Genomic DNA, 15,555 nt, shown 5'->3' with positions numbered 1-15,555 from the left:
TTTCTACAGTGTGCCAGGCACCGTGCTAAGCAATAGGAGATATAGTAGTAAGAGAAGCAAATGATTAAGGTGGAGGGGGGCAGGCAATTACATTAATAAATTACATAATAGATTTGCGAAATGACACTTTGAAGAGAATGTCTCTCACATGTGGTGCTATGAGAGCGTGTGATAGGGTGATTTTACCCAGCAGGAGAGGTCAGTTGAGAAAATAAGAAGTCAAGAGAGCTCAAGGATGAGTAGAACTAAAGTAGGCAGATACGGGCGGGAGGCTATTTCCAGAGAGGGAAAAATATGTGCATTGGCCCTGTGACAGGAAACAGCATGGTATGGACCCAGGACTGGGAAAAACTCAATGGGACTGGAGCCAGCAGAGCAAAGTGGTCCCAGATGTGTTTGGAGCAGGAGATGGTTGCATCCACCACTAGGCTCATCTTTTTTAAAATGTCTTGGCTTCTGCTTCTTCAGGATTCCTGCTGCCTTATGATTTCTGATGCCTGTCTTCTCCATCTTTTGGCTTCTTCCTACCCTCCTGCTAGAGTTATCCCTGAATATCTCACATTGAAATCATTAAAAAAGATTATCTGATGGGGTCAGCCAGCCAGCATTCATAATAGCATGGCTATGATGGACAGGGTTCTCACTGCCACTATTTGTGGCTGTTCTAGTTAGATAACTACTTATTCTTTTTAATATTTATTTATTTGGCTGTGCTGGATCTTCCCAGGTGGTGCAAATGGTAAAGAACCCACCTGCCAATGCAGGAAACATAAGAGATGTGGATTCAATCCCTGGGCTGGGAAGATCCCCTGGAGGAGGGCATGGCAACCCACTCCAGTATTCTGGCCTGAAGAGTCCCACGGACAGAGGAGCCTGTCTGGCCACAGTCCATAGCGTCACAGAGTCGGCAATGACTGAGAGTACTTAGCAGGCGTGCACACTGGGTCTAGTCGCCACACACAGGATCTCTGATCTTGGTTGCAGGATGCAGGTTCTTTAGCTGCAGCATGACGTATCTAGTTCCCTGACCAGCAATCAAACCCAGGCCCTCTGCATTGGGAGCTCAGAGTTTTAGCCACAGGACTATCAGGGAAGTCACGGTATCTACTTTAATATTAGATAACAATCCTGGTTCAGTCCCCAAGGCCAGAGTGGTAGGGGCAGGTAATCAACATGGTGAAAAGGAACTTATCAGGAAGGGATACCTTTCATGCTGTGTCTGGTACATAATAAATTGGGAATCAACTCTGGACTGTCTTAATGTGATAGCTTTTAATTAATATAGGCCAAATAAATTAATAACTTTTCTGTGTATGAGTATTACTAAATATAGATCAGTAAAAGCATTCATAATTAATCACCACTATTAAGTGAGTGCTCCGTGCTGAGCCTTGTGCTACATGTGAAAACACAGAGATGCATTGAGGATTCCAGCCATCAGTTGGTTCACAGGTTTGCAAGAGACACCAGCGAGTAAATCAACCATGATAATGATGGTTTGGTGAGTGTCAGAGTTGGGTAGAGGGCTCTCAGAGGGAACAGCCGGCTCTTCGAGCTTAGGTATCAATAGGAGTTCATCAGAAGAACAGACTAGGGAGGGATCTGCCAGGCAGAAGAAACACCATGTGCAAGGGTGCAGAAGCGTGACCAAAGATGGCACATTTGGAGCGGAAAGCGATCAAGGTGGTTAGAATGTAAGAGCTCGGTGTAATGCCCCTTGTAGCTTAATATGGGGTTTTATACCACTATTAGTACAAGCAGTTACCACTTCTTAAATACCTGCTTATTTTCCATATGCACATACACTTTTTTTTTTCCCCATACGCACATATGCTTTTTAAATTCTGTTAGGATTTTCATGATGTGCTGGGATCCAGATTTCTTTTCCAGTGTTTGAAGCCCTCATGGTATGAACTGAAAAGTGCACGAGTATCTGTATTGCATGCAGTTTTGTTTTGTTTTCAGGATAACATAAACATCAACTTGAGAAAAAAGAATGGTTTTACCTTTAAACTTTAAAAAAAAAAACACCTCTTTTCACTATGCATTTCTCACTAAATGAAAAATACATAATTAAATTTTTGTTTTAAATTTGTAAAATAAAAAGTGGAAAATAAAAAATGTTAAAATGTTTTCAAATATTTCTCTCTATACCCTGATTAGATCTTTAGTCAAAAGCAGTTTCTCCTTTATGTCTGCTCGTTGCAGACGTAATTACATCTACAACAATAATTACTGCAGCTCTCCCATCTAATCTTGTATCATTTCTGACTGTATCTAAAAACTTAAATAAGAAATACTTCCAAAAAGAGAAAAACAGTTTGTGTTGACAGTTCATAGTATCTACAAAGTCATACCCTGTTAACAGTTTGATTCAAAGGAAACCCACTAACCCAGAAACCCAAATAACCCAATAGGATTATTTGGAGCTATATAAGCATGAATGCTTTAAAAATTGTCACTATGCAGAGTAACACCAGGGAAGTTAATATGCTCAGTGTAGAAATGAAAGTGAGTACTAGAAACTAGAAAATAGTTTCCTTCTAATACTGTAGAGTTCTCCATCTTCTGGCCCTTCCCTGTGTAAAATTACAGCAGAGGGACAAATACAAGATTTCAGAGTTTGCCAAATTTGAGAAAATGAAACACAGCCAAATGTATAACACTTACATATGGGGACATTCATGAGTAGGACAAAAATGAAGCAACCTTGCCAATATATATATTTTTTTTAATTTTGAGAGTTTTACCCTAATTTTGAGAGTTACATGCCTTTGAAGATGAAGGAGGCACAGAGGACTCCAACTGCAAATCAGAGTTTGTTTGTAAATTAAATTTTGCAATATTTTATTCAACAAAATAGACTGAGTTCCTTTCATGTGCTGATTCTATAAGGAATACAACCTAGTCTGTACTCTTATGAACTCTGCAGTTGCGGGGATGTATGTTATAGAACAGATCACTTTAAAAGTACTTCCCATAGTGTGAAGGAGATTATTGGAGTGGTACAAATCCTACATTTTGGAAAGAGTTCATGGCTTTCTACTAATGAGTATAAAATAATGTTTGTATAGTTTATTAGAATAGCATTGTTTTTCACCAGTCAAAACAGCCTCTAAACTGTAGTCACAGCAGTGATTTCCAAAGTTTGAATTTAATCATCTCACCTCTTTGTTTAACAAAGGGGGCTCATCATTGCTCTCAGATCAGAAGTCCAAACTCTTTAACATGAATTACTTGATTTAGCCCCCACATCCTGGTTCCCTATGTACCTTTCATCATTCTTACGTTATTTTTCACCTCTCTCCTCTTGACACTATGTATTTCAGACTGCCTGAACCCATTCCCCAAGGCACTGTATTTACATGTTCCTTCTGCTTGAGACCCTCTTCCTTCCCTGCTTCCACTCACACCTTCCCCATTGTTGGAGAGTCCCCATGAGCCTATGACCTCTTTGAACAGGGACTCTGCCTCTCATTCACTATCGTCTGGTGACGGTCAATCAATAAATATTTGTTAAATAAGAGTCACTAAAAAATCAATTGATAAATCATGAAAAGAGCAAGAGCTGGCCTAATTGGAGAAGACACTATAGCTCTGTTGGTAAAGAATCCGCCTGCAATGTGGGAGACCCCAGTTCAATTCCTGGGTCTGGAAGATCCCCTGGAGAAGGTATAGGCTACCCACTCCAGTGTTCTTGGGTTTCCCTTGTGGCTGAGCTGATAAAGAATCCCCCTGCAATGTGGAAGACCTGGGTTCGATCCCTGGGTTGGGAAGATCCCCTGGAGAAGGGAAAAGCTACTCACTCCAGTATTCTGGCCTGGAGAATTCCATGGACAGTCCATGGGGTCGCAAAGAGTCAGGCACTACTGAGCATCTTTCACTTTCACTTCCTAGAGTTATCACTGCTAACAAGGGATGTGGTAGCTGAGGTCTCAAATAGTTGTGATTTGGAAAACTTCTAGAATGCAAACTGCCACTAAGGAAACAGTTATGGCTGTTAGTTTTAAAGGTCATATGCTGTGGTCCAAGTTTTCTACTCTCTCACTGGCAGTGTCATTATTGAAGGTTAAAACCAGAGATGTACTCAGTGCATATATGTGTGTATGTCTACACGTGCACATGAGAAGGTAGGCATTAGAGTAGAAGGCTAACCTTTGTTAAGCACTTCCTGTGTGCTGGGAACTGTACTAAGCATTTTTAAAAAGAACTCATTCAACTAACCTGTGAGTCTAGGTACTGTCATTTCCTCCATCTTGTGATGTGGAAGCTGAAGAATTAAAAATGAACTAACTTGCCCGAGGGCTCACAGCTTATAAGAGAGGTGAACCCTAGTAAGGCTTTAAATGTAGGAGAGGCAGGTACGTAAAGTGATGACTTAGAGCAAAATGCTAAATAAAAAGCCCTCTAGAGATTTCCCTGCCTTCCGGTGGTCCAGTGGTCGGGACTGCACTTCTACTGCAGGGGGCACAGGTTCCATCCCTGGTTGGGGAACTAGGATCCTGCATATCGCACTGCATAACCAAATAAAATAAAACTAAAGGAAAAACTCTGTATAGATGAGCTGCCTAAATTTTTCTCAGTTATACGATATTTTGACCCTGTAATTTTAATTCATATAGTGATGATGACTGTGTTTATGAATATTTAACCTCAGGAGTATAACAGTATAGTATATATTATAAAATTTTCATTGAAAATGTATTTCCTGGAAACTGTCTTTTTGCTAGCCTAATTTCTTGATCATTTTCATTTACTTCACAGTTAAACCATTTTCAGCTTTTTCCATTTTCAATTGTATATTACATGAATTATTTATTTTCATTGGGACTAATTATTTTCCATCTAAATTTTAATGAAAAGATTTGACTCAGTGATCATTTTTTGGTCCATATTATATTTTACTGATTATAATGCCTACCCCTGACAGTTTTATTTTGATGACTTTATTCATTATTAATTGGATAAAAAGATTTAGTGAGACTTTTCCATGAGAAATTTGAGGTTTTCTTTATTGTGTAGTACGGGTCCATTGTAATTGTCCTCTAACATTTTTTTAACCCACCCTGTAAAAAACTTTTATACACGTTACACATGTATAAAACAATTTACATATTACACATGTTAACATTTAATACTTTGTATAAGTTTAACCTTTTTTAAAGATGTGGTTGGTATCCAGCATGTTCTACATACTGATATTTTAAAATAAAATTCTTAAAAATAATCACTTTTCAGAAATGCCCAATAGAATCAAATATATCCAAAGAAATAATGATTTGGCTGTTATCAACATCCATTTTAAAATGTATAAATAATCTTTTTTCAAGTGGACATTTTATGTAATTCCTCTTTCTTACTCAACAAATATTTCCATTTGATCTCTCCTCCAAACTTAGCTATTCTAAAATGTATTTTGTGCTTGAAAGTCGTATATTGATCATTATATTCTAATAATCTACAGAAAGCATATACACTAATGAATTAAAGTTTTAGTATTTTAAATTCCTAAAACCATAAAATTTTAAGTGTTTAACATTTTTATTCTGAAACAAATTGTTTTTAGAAATATTATCAGCTTATAACCATATAGCATAAATATATTGTGAGCTTTGAAAAATAATTACAAAACATAAAAAGTTAAAATGCTATGGGAAATTCATCTCAATGAGATGGTTAGTATATCTACATAGGAATATTATTTATTGCTAAAACAATACAGGGATCAATATTAAAGCTACCCCTAACTTTTTAAAAATTGAAATATAGTTGATTTATAATATTGTGGTAGTTTCAGATATACAGCAAAGTGATTCAGATGTATATTGTTTTTCAGACTCTTTTCCATTATAGGTTATTACAAGATATTGAGTACAGTTCCCTGTGCTATATAGTAGGTCCTTGTAGGTTATCTACTTTATATATAGCAGTGTATAAGTGTTCATCCTAAACTCCTAATTTATCCCTTCCTGCCCTTTCCCCTTTGGTAATCATGTTTGTTTTCTATGTCTGAGTCTATTTCTGTTTGAAAATCAGTTCATTTTTATCATTTTTTTTATTAAATTCCACATACTATATCATCTGATATTTGTTTTTCTCTGGTTTACTTCACTTAGTATGATAATCCCTTGTTGCTGTAAGTGGCATGATTTCATTCTTTTTTGTGGCTGAGTAATATTTCATTGTGTATTTATGCCACATCTTCTTTATCCAGTCATCTGTTGATGGACATTTAGGTTGCTTCCATGTCTTGACTATTATAAATGGTGCTGTAGAGATACTGGGATGCATGTATCTTTTTGAGTTATAGTTTTCTTCAGATATATGCCCAGGAGAAGAATTGCTAGACCATATGTTAACTGTTTGTAGCTTTTACACCACCATACTGCTTTCCATAACGGCTATAGCAATTTATATTACCACCAACAGTGGAGCAAGATTCCTTTTTCTCTGTACCCTCTGCACCATGTATTATTTATAGACTTTTTGATGGTAGGCATTCTGACCAGTGTAAATGATAACTCTTATAGTTTTTAACTTTCTTTTCTTGTAGTTCTGTTGAAAAATGCTGTTCACAATTTTAAACTATAAGTAAATAGAAGGATATTGACATTTTATTCCAGCAACATTTATATAGCTTTTTGTGCCACTTCTAGGTTGTATGCTAAAAATCATCTAGTGGATCTATCATCAAAAATTATCTTTAATTATCTTCCAACTATCAACCCAATTAGATCCAACTTCAGCTCTTTGAAAGTAAAGAATTAGGAAACCATTTAACTTAAAGATTTTTCAAATCCAGTCATTGAGGGCATACACTTTCTAATGAATTGTCCCTTATTTGAGGCTCCTACCCCTCAACAGATTTTGTACCCCAGATGATACATCATAGAGAGCCCCCTCCCATTTTGTAATTAGAGAATGGCAATGGGAAAAGAGAGATGGGAAAGACAACATGTATTTCTCTCACATATTCATCCTTAGGCAGATAGATTTTAAGAAGGTAAGCATCTGAAAACTTACTTTTAACTTGTGCATATGTACGTAACTGACCTCTTGGAAAATCATTCATTGCCCAATTAGAAGAGAATAGTTCACTGTGTTGCTATTTCCTTTTTTCCATACACTTCTAATTAGTTACTTCTTATATCTTATTCTCGCTATGCCTTTGATGAAGAACTGGTATCACCAGGACATGCAGTGAGAACTGGAAGAAGGCAGTTCCAAACATTTGGCCGTTTTTGCTGCTTCCTACTTCCTCATCTCATGTTCCATGACCTCGACTGCCAGTCAGAGATGATCTTCCACAACATGGTCAATTTAGAACCCGAGCTTCTTCTGCTCTGTGGTTCTGGTTTTCTTCTGGGCCTTAGAATCCTCTTTATTCATCTGGCAAAAGGGAAAAGACCGTGCATGAATGCATACCTAAAACCACTCTTGTACTCTTCCATCCTGAATATATTTGCTACATCCAGAATCACTGGTAATTTGTACAGAATTATAAAAGGAATGGGGGTTACAGTTTCCCATTGCACTAACAGCCCTTTAATTAAATTGTTCAAGCTGCAAGTGTCTGTTGGATATGATGACCTGATGAACACTGAACAGGGCATGTCTAGCCAGCCCTTTGCATCATTCTCATCAATTCTTAACAGAAAATACAGCTTGAAGCAAAATATAGTTTTTTCATATCCAAATACTTCTTCTCATATATGCAGTCAGATGATTTGAGATCACCAAAGCTATCACGAAACAAGTACTTTTTAGGTCACACAATATTAACTGTCTTTAAAGGAAAAAAAGATGAAACTGATTTGACAGCCATACCCATGTTTCTGACAAATATGCATGTCTGATACACATGAGTGCACAGCAACCCTATTTTTCTTCAACACAGTCATCAAATAATGTGTGTTAAGCACACATTTGGGTGAAGTGGTTTACAAGGGGTCTCTATTACATTTGTTTTAGATTGCGTCCTGTGTGCTTCAGTTGGCAAGTGAGTGGGGCAGACCTCAGGGTATAAAGCAGTGTGATCTCTTTCTCCCTTCACTGTTTTTGGATATTAAAGCCTTTAGTTCAAAGCAGGTCAGTGGTCACTTAAGAAATCACAAGAGCTTCATAAAATTTGTGATCAAGATGCTTTAATTTTCCCGTTTATGACCTATGTGTGTGGTGCTAAGTTGTGTCCGACTCTTTGCGACCCCAAGGACTAACCCACCAGCCTCCTCTGTCTGTATGATGTAATAAAAATTCTTTATTCATCTTTTCAGAAAATGAAACTGAATAGTTGAGCATTTGTTGATTGGTTTCATAGTATATTAAGAAATTTGGACAGCCCGGGAAGCACAAATCAGATAATATGGAAAGGTTGACTTAAGAAAGAAAGCAAAACCACAAACCTCAAGTCTAGATGAAAGTACTTCTATGGTTTAGAAAAATATCTTGGACTAAATGAAAAAGTAACTTAAAGCGTTATTATAGAAGAGCCTGAAATTTACAGAACACTATGTAACTAGACAGAAGCAGAAGATATTAAGAAGAGGTGGCAAGAATACACAGAGCTGTACAAAAAAGATCTTCATGATCCAGATAAGCACGATGGTGTGATCACTCACCTAGAGCCAGACATCCTGGAATGTGAAGTCAAGTGGGCCTTAGAAAGCATCACTACGAACAAAGCTAGTGGAGGTGATGGAATTCCAGTTGAGCTATTTCAAATCCTGAAAGATGATGCTGTGAAAGTGCTGCACTCAATATGCCAGCAAATTTGGAAAACTCAGCAGTGGCCACAGGACTGGAAAAGGTCAGTTTTCATTCCAATCCCAAAGAAAGCCAATGCCGAAGAATGCTCAAACTACAGCACAATTGCACTCATCTCACACTCTAGTAAAGTAACGCTCAAAATTCTCCAAGCTAGGCTTCAGCAATACGTGAACTATGAACTTCCTGATGTTCAAGCTGGTTTTAGAAAAGGCAGAGGAACCAGAGATCAAATTGCCAACATCCGCTGGATCATGGAAAAAGCAAGAGAGTTTCAGAAAAACATCTCTTTCTGCTTTATTGACTATGCCAAAGCCTTTGACTGTGTGGATCACAATAAACTGTGGAAAATTGTGAAACAAATGGGAATACCAGACCACCTGACCTGCCTCTTGAGAAACCTATATGCAGGTCAGGAAGCACCAGTTAGAACTGGACATGGAACAACAGACTGGTTCCAAATAGGAAAAGGAGTACATCAAGGCTGTATATTGTCACCCTGCTTATTTAACTTCTATGCAGAGTACATCATGAGAAATGCTGGGCTGGAAGAAACACAAGCTGGAATCAAGATTGCTGGGAGAAATATCAATAACCTCAGATATGCAGATGACACCACCCTTATGGCAGAAAGTGAAGAGAAACTAAAAAGCCTCTTGATGAAGGTGAAAGTGGAGAGTGAAAAAGTTGGCTTAAAGCTCAACATTCAGAAAACGAAGATCATGGCATCCGGTCCCATCACTTCATGGGAAATAGATGGGGAAACAGTGGAAACAGTGTCAGACTTTATTTTTGGGGGCTCCAAAATCACTGCAGATGGTGACTGCAGCCATGAAATTAAAAGACGCTTACTCCTTGGAAGGAAAGTTATGACCAACCTAGATAGCATATTCAAAAGCAGAGACATTACTTTGCCAACAAAGGTCCGTCTAGTCATGGTTTTTCCTGTGGTCATGTGTGGATGTGAGAGTTGGACTGTGAAGAAGTCTGATCACCGAAGAATTGATGCTTTTGAACTGTGGTGTTGGAGAAGACTCTTGAGAGTCCCTTGGACTGCAAGGAAATTCAACCAGTCCATTCTGAAGGAGATCAGCCCTGGGATTTCTTTGGAAGGAATGATGCTAAAGCTGAAACTCCAGTACTTTGGCCACCTCATGCGAAGAGTTGACTCATTGGAAAAGACTCTGATGCTGGGAGGGATTGGGGGCAGGAGGAGAAGGGGACGACAGAGGATGAGATGGCTGGATGGCATCACTGACTCGATGGACCTGAGTTTGAGTGGACTCCAGGAGTTGGTGATGGACAGGGAGGCCTGGCGTGCTGCTATTCATGGGGTTGCAAAGAGTCGGACACAACTGAGCGACTGAACTGAACTGATGGAACTAGTGGAGGTATAAATAAAATACAGGCAATTTTATAGTATCAAGTCATATTTCAGACCTAAGCTTGATGCCCAGAATTTTATAGAAACATACCATAAACTCAGTATTTAATCAACTGTAAATGATATTCTTTTGCCCTTTTGAAGCATATACAAATTGATTAAACTCATCGTATGCCCAAAGTAGCATCCTTACTAGCCTCTCTGCCTCCAGTGTCACAGCTCTCTACTTTGGCCTCCATGAGCCCCCTGAGTGTGAGTCAGTAAACTCTCTCTAGTTACCCTCATGCTCTGTTTCAGAGCTTTCTCTTGGCATCTGAGCAGAGGAGAGGAAAGGGGACGGGTATAGTCCCAGGCGATCACGGCGATCAGTGAAGTTATTTGAATGCTAATGGTTTATCTCAACATTTCATTGTTTCTTTAAATATTTTGTTTTCCATCCTATTTGCAGTAATTTCACTACCAAAAAAAAATGTCTAATTACCTAACAGAAATGAAACCGATGTTTAACAGGGGTGTCAAATGATATTCTGTGACACACCACAGTATATATTTTCTTAAATGAGAGGCGTTAAGTCAATCAACTGAAATGCCTGAGCCTAAAAGACCTTCCATAGCCCATCTAGAATGAAGGAATCCTTTTTTATGGAGACAGACCTTTCAGGATATGGTATAACCCAGTCTACCCTAGTGACTCAATGATAAAGAATCTGCCTGCCAGTGCAGGAGATGCAGATTCCATCCCTGGGTCGGGAAGATCTTCTGGAGGAGGAAATGGCAATCCTCTCCAGTATTCTTGTCTGGGAAATCCCATGGAACGAGGAGCCCAGTGGGTTACAGTCCACAGGATTACAGAGTCAGACTTGACTTAATGACTGAGCACAGCACAGCACATAACCCAATCTAGATTTCCTTGTGAGTGCAAATTAACCTACTAGAAAATATAAAACAGTTATTCTATTTAGATCACTTTGTTTAGATCTTGATTAAATCTCAAGTCAGGAGAGACTTCTTGCAGGCTCCAACATTAGGATAATATACATGAGAAGTCTGAAGGTGAAACTGGAAAGCTCTTTCCAATTCAGCAAAGGAGTCACAGATGCACATGCTTTGTAAGATCTCTTTGTAACCCTCCCCATATGCATTATCTGTCTGTTTCTCTTGATGATTTAGTCAGTAAACAAATGTATATGGAGCACATATGTGCGAGGCATTGCTTTAGGCTCTGTGTATTGAGCAGTAAACAAGATGACTGAGGACCTTATTGTCATGGAACTTTCACATCACAGGGAGGGGACCGACAAAAAGCAAATAAATAAGTAAGTTCCATGCACAGAACTGACATAAAATGATGTCATAGAAGAGATACTGGAGGTTAGTACATGATAACTCTTAAGCTGGATACCAGGAAAGGCAGTTCACAAGAAAGGATACTTAAAAGAGAAGTTTTAATTAAATTAGGAGAGTTTCGTGCCATAATCAATCTGAAAGGAAACGCGAAAGTAGGAGGTGACATGCTTTAAAAAAAGAAAAGGACTGTTGGCTCTCTTGAGTTTTCTGGAAGGAAATTATGAATGCCTCAGAGCACTGTCTTTTATCAGCCCCTTTTGAGGATTTCAAAAGCTTAACTATAACGTCAGTGACTGTAAAGGAAATTTTTCTTTTCCTTGGCTTCTCTGAATGGAGGCTATACCGCTTATTCAGATGATGCTGTCCTTGTTCAAAACAGCTTGGAACTTTGGATCTATCTTCTGGAATTTGCCTCCTGAGCTGTTTATGGTTGTTGATATTAATTTAGTTGCTCAGTCATATCTGACTCTTTGTGACCCCGTGGACTGTAGCCTGCCAGTCTCCTCTGTCCACGGAATTTTCCAAGGAAGAATACTAGAGTGGGTGCCGTTTCCTTCTCCAGAGGATCTTCCCAACCCAGGGATCAAACCCACGACTGCTACATTGGTAGGCACATTCTTTTCCACTGAGCCTCCATGGAAGCCTAAGCTGTTTATTACTTGCTAGCAAAAAAATTTAATTTTATTCTGTCTCTTTTACTCTTCACCTCCAGGCTTTACTGAGTTCCTCTGATTATCTCAGTTTCCTTTTTCTTGCTCCCAAGGGTCCCTGAGGGCCCCTGAGGACTGTTGTGGTCCCAGCCCGGAGGAGAACTGATTGAATTCCTATATCAGTTTGTAACCAGTCAAGAGAAAGAAGCCACATAGCAATTTGAAGAGGGAAAGTGTTATAATTTATAAACACTGTAACATAGAAATAATTATAATATAAATTCTAGTAGAATTTTGGAGAAACAAGTTAGTAAGAAATAAAAAGAACTCTAAAGAACATAGGAACAGGATACATGAGGAGCAGCCACTGTACTTTGAGCTGACATTGAACCCAAGCAGCGGCCCCCGACTTAGGTAGGGAGGACATGGCTTATAGCGCCCTTCATGGTACCAAGTCACTCTGGTGCTCTGCTAGGGGAGCTTGGTGCTCTGTCTTTTGGAACTTCCCAGAAAACCACCCTCTAGGGATTGGTGAAGCTCCTTATAGGAGGGTTCTCCTCAGAGCACGTTGCCATAAAAGTGCCTGGGGCACTGAAGTGCTGGAAAAAACTTCTAGTCACCGGTGCTGTCGGCCACCCCACACTGCAGGAGCCAGGCCCTGGAGAAGCCCACGCTCTGCAGAGACCTGCTAGGTGCGCATACAGAATGGGGAAGAAAAACCCCTTGCCTCAGCATCGTCTCTTCAGAGTCCTTTCCTGACGGACCTCAACATACTCCTGGCTACCAAAGGAAAAATTAAGGGCACAGATTCATTTTCACATGATAAGCAATTAAGGGTGACTCCAGAGCTGAGAGCCAATCATTGAATAACTGGCACAGTTGGTAAGACAGTTTTACATGAAGCACTTAGACTCAACCCAACTTCTATGTGTGTGAGCCATAGGTATCAATAAAAGGTATTTTATTGAATACCTGCTAAAGATATTCAATAAAATAAACCGGTAATATGATTAATGGAAAATAATACTAGGTCCAATATCCATTAAATCATGGTCCTCAAAGAGAAAAATAAAAATAAATTAATGTGTGTATGCATATACACACACTAATATATATAAAGTCTAATATAATATATGTAGACATAAAATCACCCATCCTCCTGGCATACCACTTTTAGTATAAAGGTGCCATCATAGCTCTCATGGAAAGATCTCGTTTCTGAGATTATACTCATTTTGTTGTTATTCAGTCACTAAGTTGTATCTGACTCTCTGTGACCCCATGGACTGCAGCATGCCAGACTTTCCTGTCCTTCTCTATCTCTGTTAACTCCAAAAATGTGTTTATTGCAGATTTGACTGCCGCAGAATAATCAAATGTGAATTTATCTGTATTATGAAACAAGAAGTCCACATATGGATAGTTGCTGAGAATGTTTCAGCAACTTAGTATTAGGGTCAGCCTCCCTGGGATTCCCTTGGCCTTACTCTAATGGCTACACAATTGCTTCTATAGTTTCTGCCATTACATCTCCATTCAAGTAAGGAGGAGATAGAAGTATGCCAGCTACATATGACACCTTTTATCAGCTTTTCTGGAATATCCCCAAATGACTGGTTTCATTCTCATTAGCCAGTTCTGGGTCACATGTCCTTACTTATAGTTGCAAGGGAATTTGGAGAAAGCAAAGATGACTTTATCATCACTATCTTAGATCAAAGGTCAGACAAATTCTGGCCTCAGGAACAAATTCAGGCCGTTGTTGCAAATAAAGTTTTATTGGAACAGAGTCGTGCCCACCTACTTACACATTGTCTGGGACTGCTTTCCTACCACAATGGCAAAGTTGAATAGTTGTGAGAAGGACAGGTGACCTGCAAGTCCTAAAAATTTTTACTGTTTCACATTTTACCAGAAATGTTCATTGACCTCAGGCTTAGACCAGTCATGAACCCTTGCTTGGGGTTGACCACTTTGAGGACTAAATGGTTTTCCATTAAGGAGGAAAAATGGCATTGGAAAAGCACCAACCATATATATCCAGCCACCTGGTCTAACCAATCGTATATAAGACCACCAAGGCATAACACATTTTCTATTTTGTCACAGGGTCACCTTGAACTTACAACTTTTCTGTTCCTTTGTTCCTTCATTTCTACATGAGCCAGGTACAAAAAATTTAGAGAGGTAGAAGTTTTGTAAATATACAGAATCAAATGATTGGCAGTATTGTGATACATCATGAATTCAGGAAGATAACCCCTAATTTACTGATTTTATACAGCACTAAGGTATTGTCAGACTAAGTCTGAGACACGTATTCCACTGACTGACACTTCCCTTCCAACTTTATTTTAGGTCCTTGCGTACACTGAGGGACTTCATGGAAAATGGATGTTCAGCGAGATACGAGCTGTATTTTCAAGACGTTATCTTCTACAAAATACTGCTTTGGAAGTGTTTATGGCAAACCGAAGTAAGTCTCCTTAAATATTTTTTTAAAAACGTGCTGTTCATATTTGAATGTTAACGATTGACATGATGTGACACTGACTTGATTTTTTGCATTGTATTTCTTTCTTTGATATGCTGCTGCTAATGCAAAAATAAAAATTAAAAAAGAATGTATTTGTTTGAAAATGTTAATCCTAGGATAAACTTATAAGGAAATCTAATTTCCATGAAGATTCATTACCTTTACAAATAAATCATGAAAGGCACTTGAAAAATGATTTCTGAAATTGATGGTTAGCTCTCCTGTGGTTTTCTAAATCATGTTTTTTCTTCTTGCCACAGCTTCAGTTATGTTTAATTTCCCTGATCAAGCAACAGTAAAAAAAGTCGTCTATAGCTTGCCTCGGGTTGGAGTAGGGACCAGCTATGGTTTGCCACAAGCCAGGTAATTATATCATATTACACATTATCTATGGTTTGCTAACATATTTCCATCTAAATACAACAAAAATCTGAATAGAGTTAAGCCATTGTAATTATTTTGAAAACCTAGAAATTGTCTTCCTCTGCAGGTCATTTGTAGGGAAAGAGGTTATGAAAACAGCTATTTTAAGAATGACAGAATAGGGCATAATTTTATTTAACATAATTTTATTTAAATGACTAAGAAAGTTGATTGCATCTTATAGTAAGCATGTTAAGACATTTTTGCTGAAGATCTTATGAAAGACATACCAAAAGCCTCATGATGTTTGTTAACTGTTGTGTAATAACATATAGTTTTTTATAAAAGTTGTGTAAAAAGACTTCTTCATTACAGTAACAAAACTCTTAGGGTTTATTGAGATTAAGAGTCATTCATTATGGTGTAGTTATAATCATTTCCTGAATCTTTCATCTTTGTATTTTAAATGCATTATTTTGAAATCTTACTTAGTCAAAGATACTATTCTGTGT

The 15,555-nt window shown here is 38.3% G+C and overlaps 1 protein-coding gene across 6 annotated transcripts in view; it reads left to right on the top strand.

Moving 5' to 3' along the window:
- Positions 1-15,555, top strand: part of NBEA (neurobeachin) — a 676,277-nt gene that overhangs the window by 529,459 nt on the left and 131,263 nt on the right. For all 6 annotated transcript variants that reach the window (XM_061434789.1, XM_061434791.1, XM_061434788.1 and 3 more), the window contains 2 exons: positions 14,503-14,620; positions 14,941-15,043. In XM_061434789.1, the coding sequence (XP_061290773.1) occupies positions 14,503-14,620; positions 14,941-15,043 (221 nt within the window). The remainder of the gene's footprint in view (positions 1-14,502; positions 14,621-14,940; positions 15,044-15,555) is intronic.

This window comes from Bos javanicus, chromosome 12, assembly GCF_032452875.1.
Source record: "Bos javanicus breed banteng chromosome 12, ARS-OSU_banteng_1.0, whole genome shotgun sequence".
Taxonomy (NCBI): Eukaryota; Metazoa; Chordata; class Mammalia; order Artiodactyla; family Bovidae; genus Bos; species Bos javanicus.
Note: the sequence above shows the minus strand (reverse complement) of the source record. Positions and strands in the feature narration are given on the sequence as shown.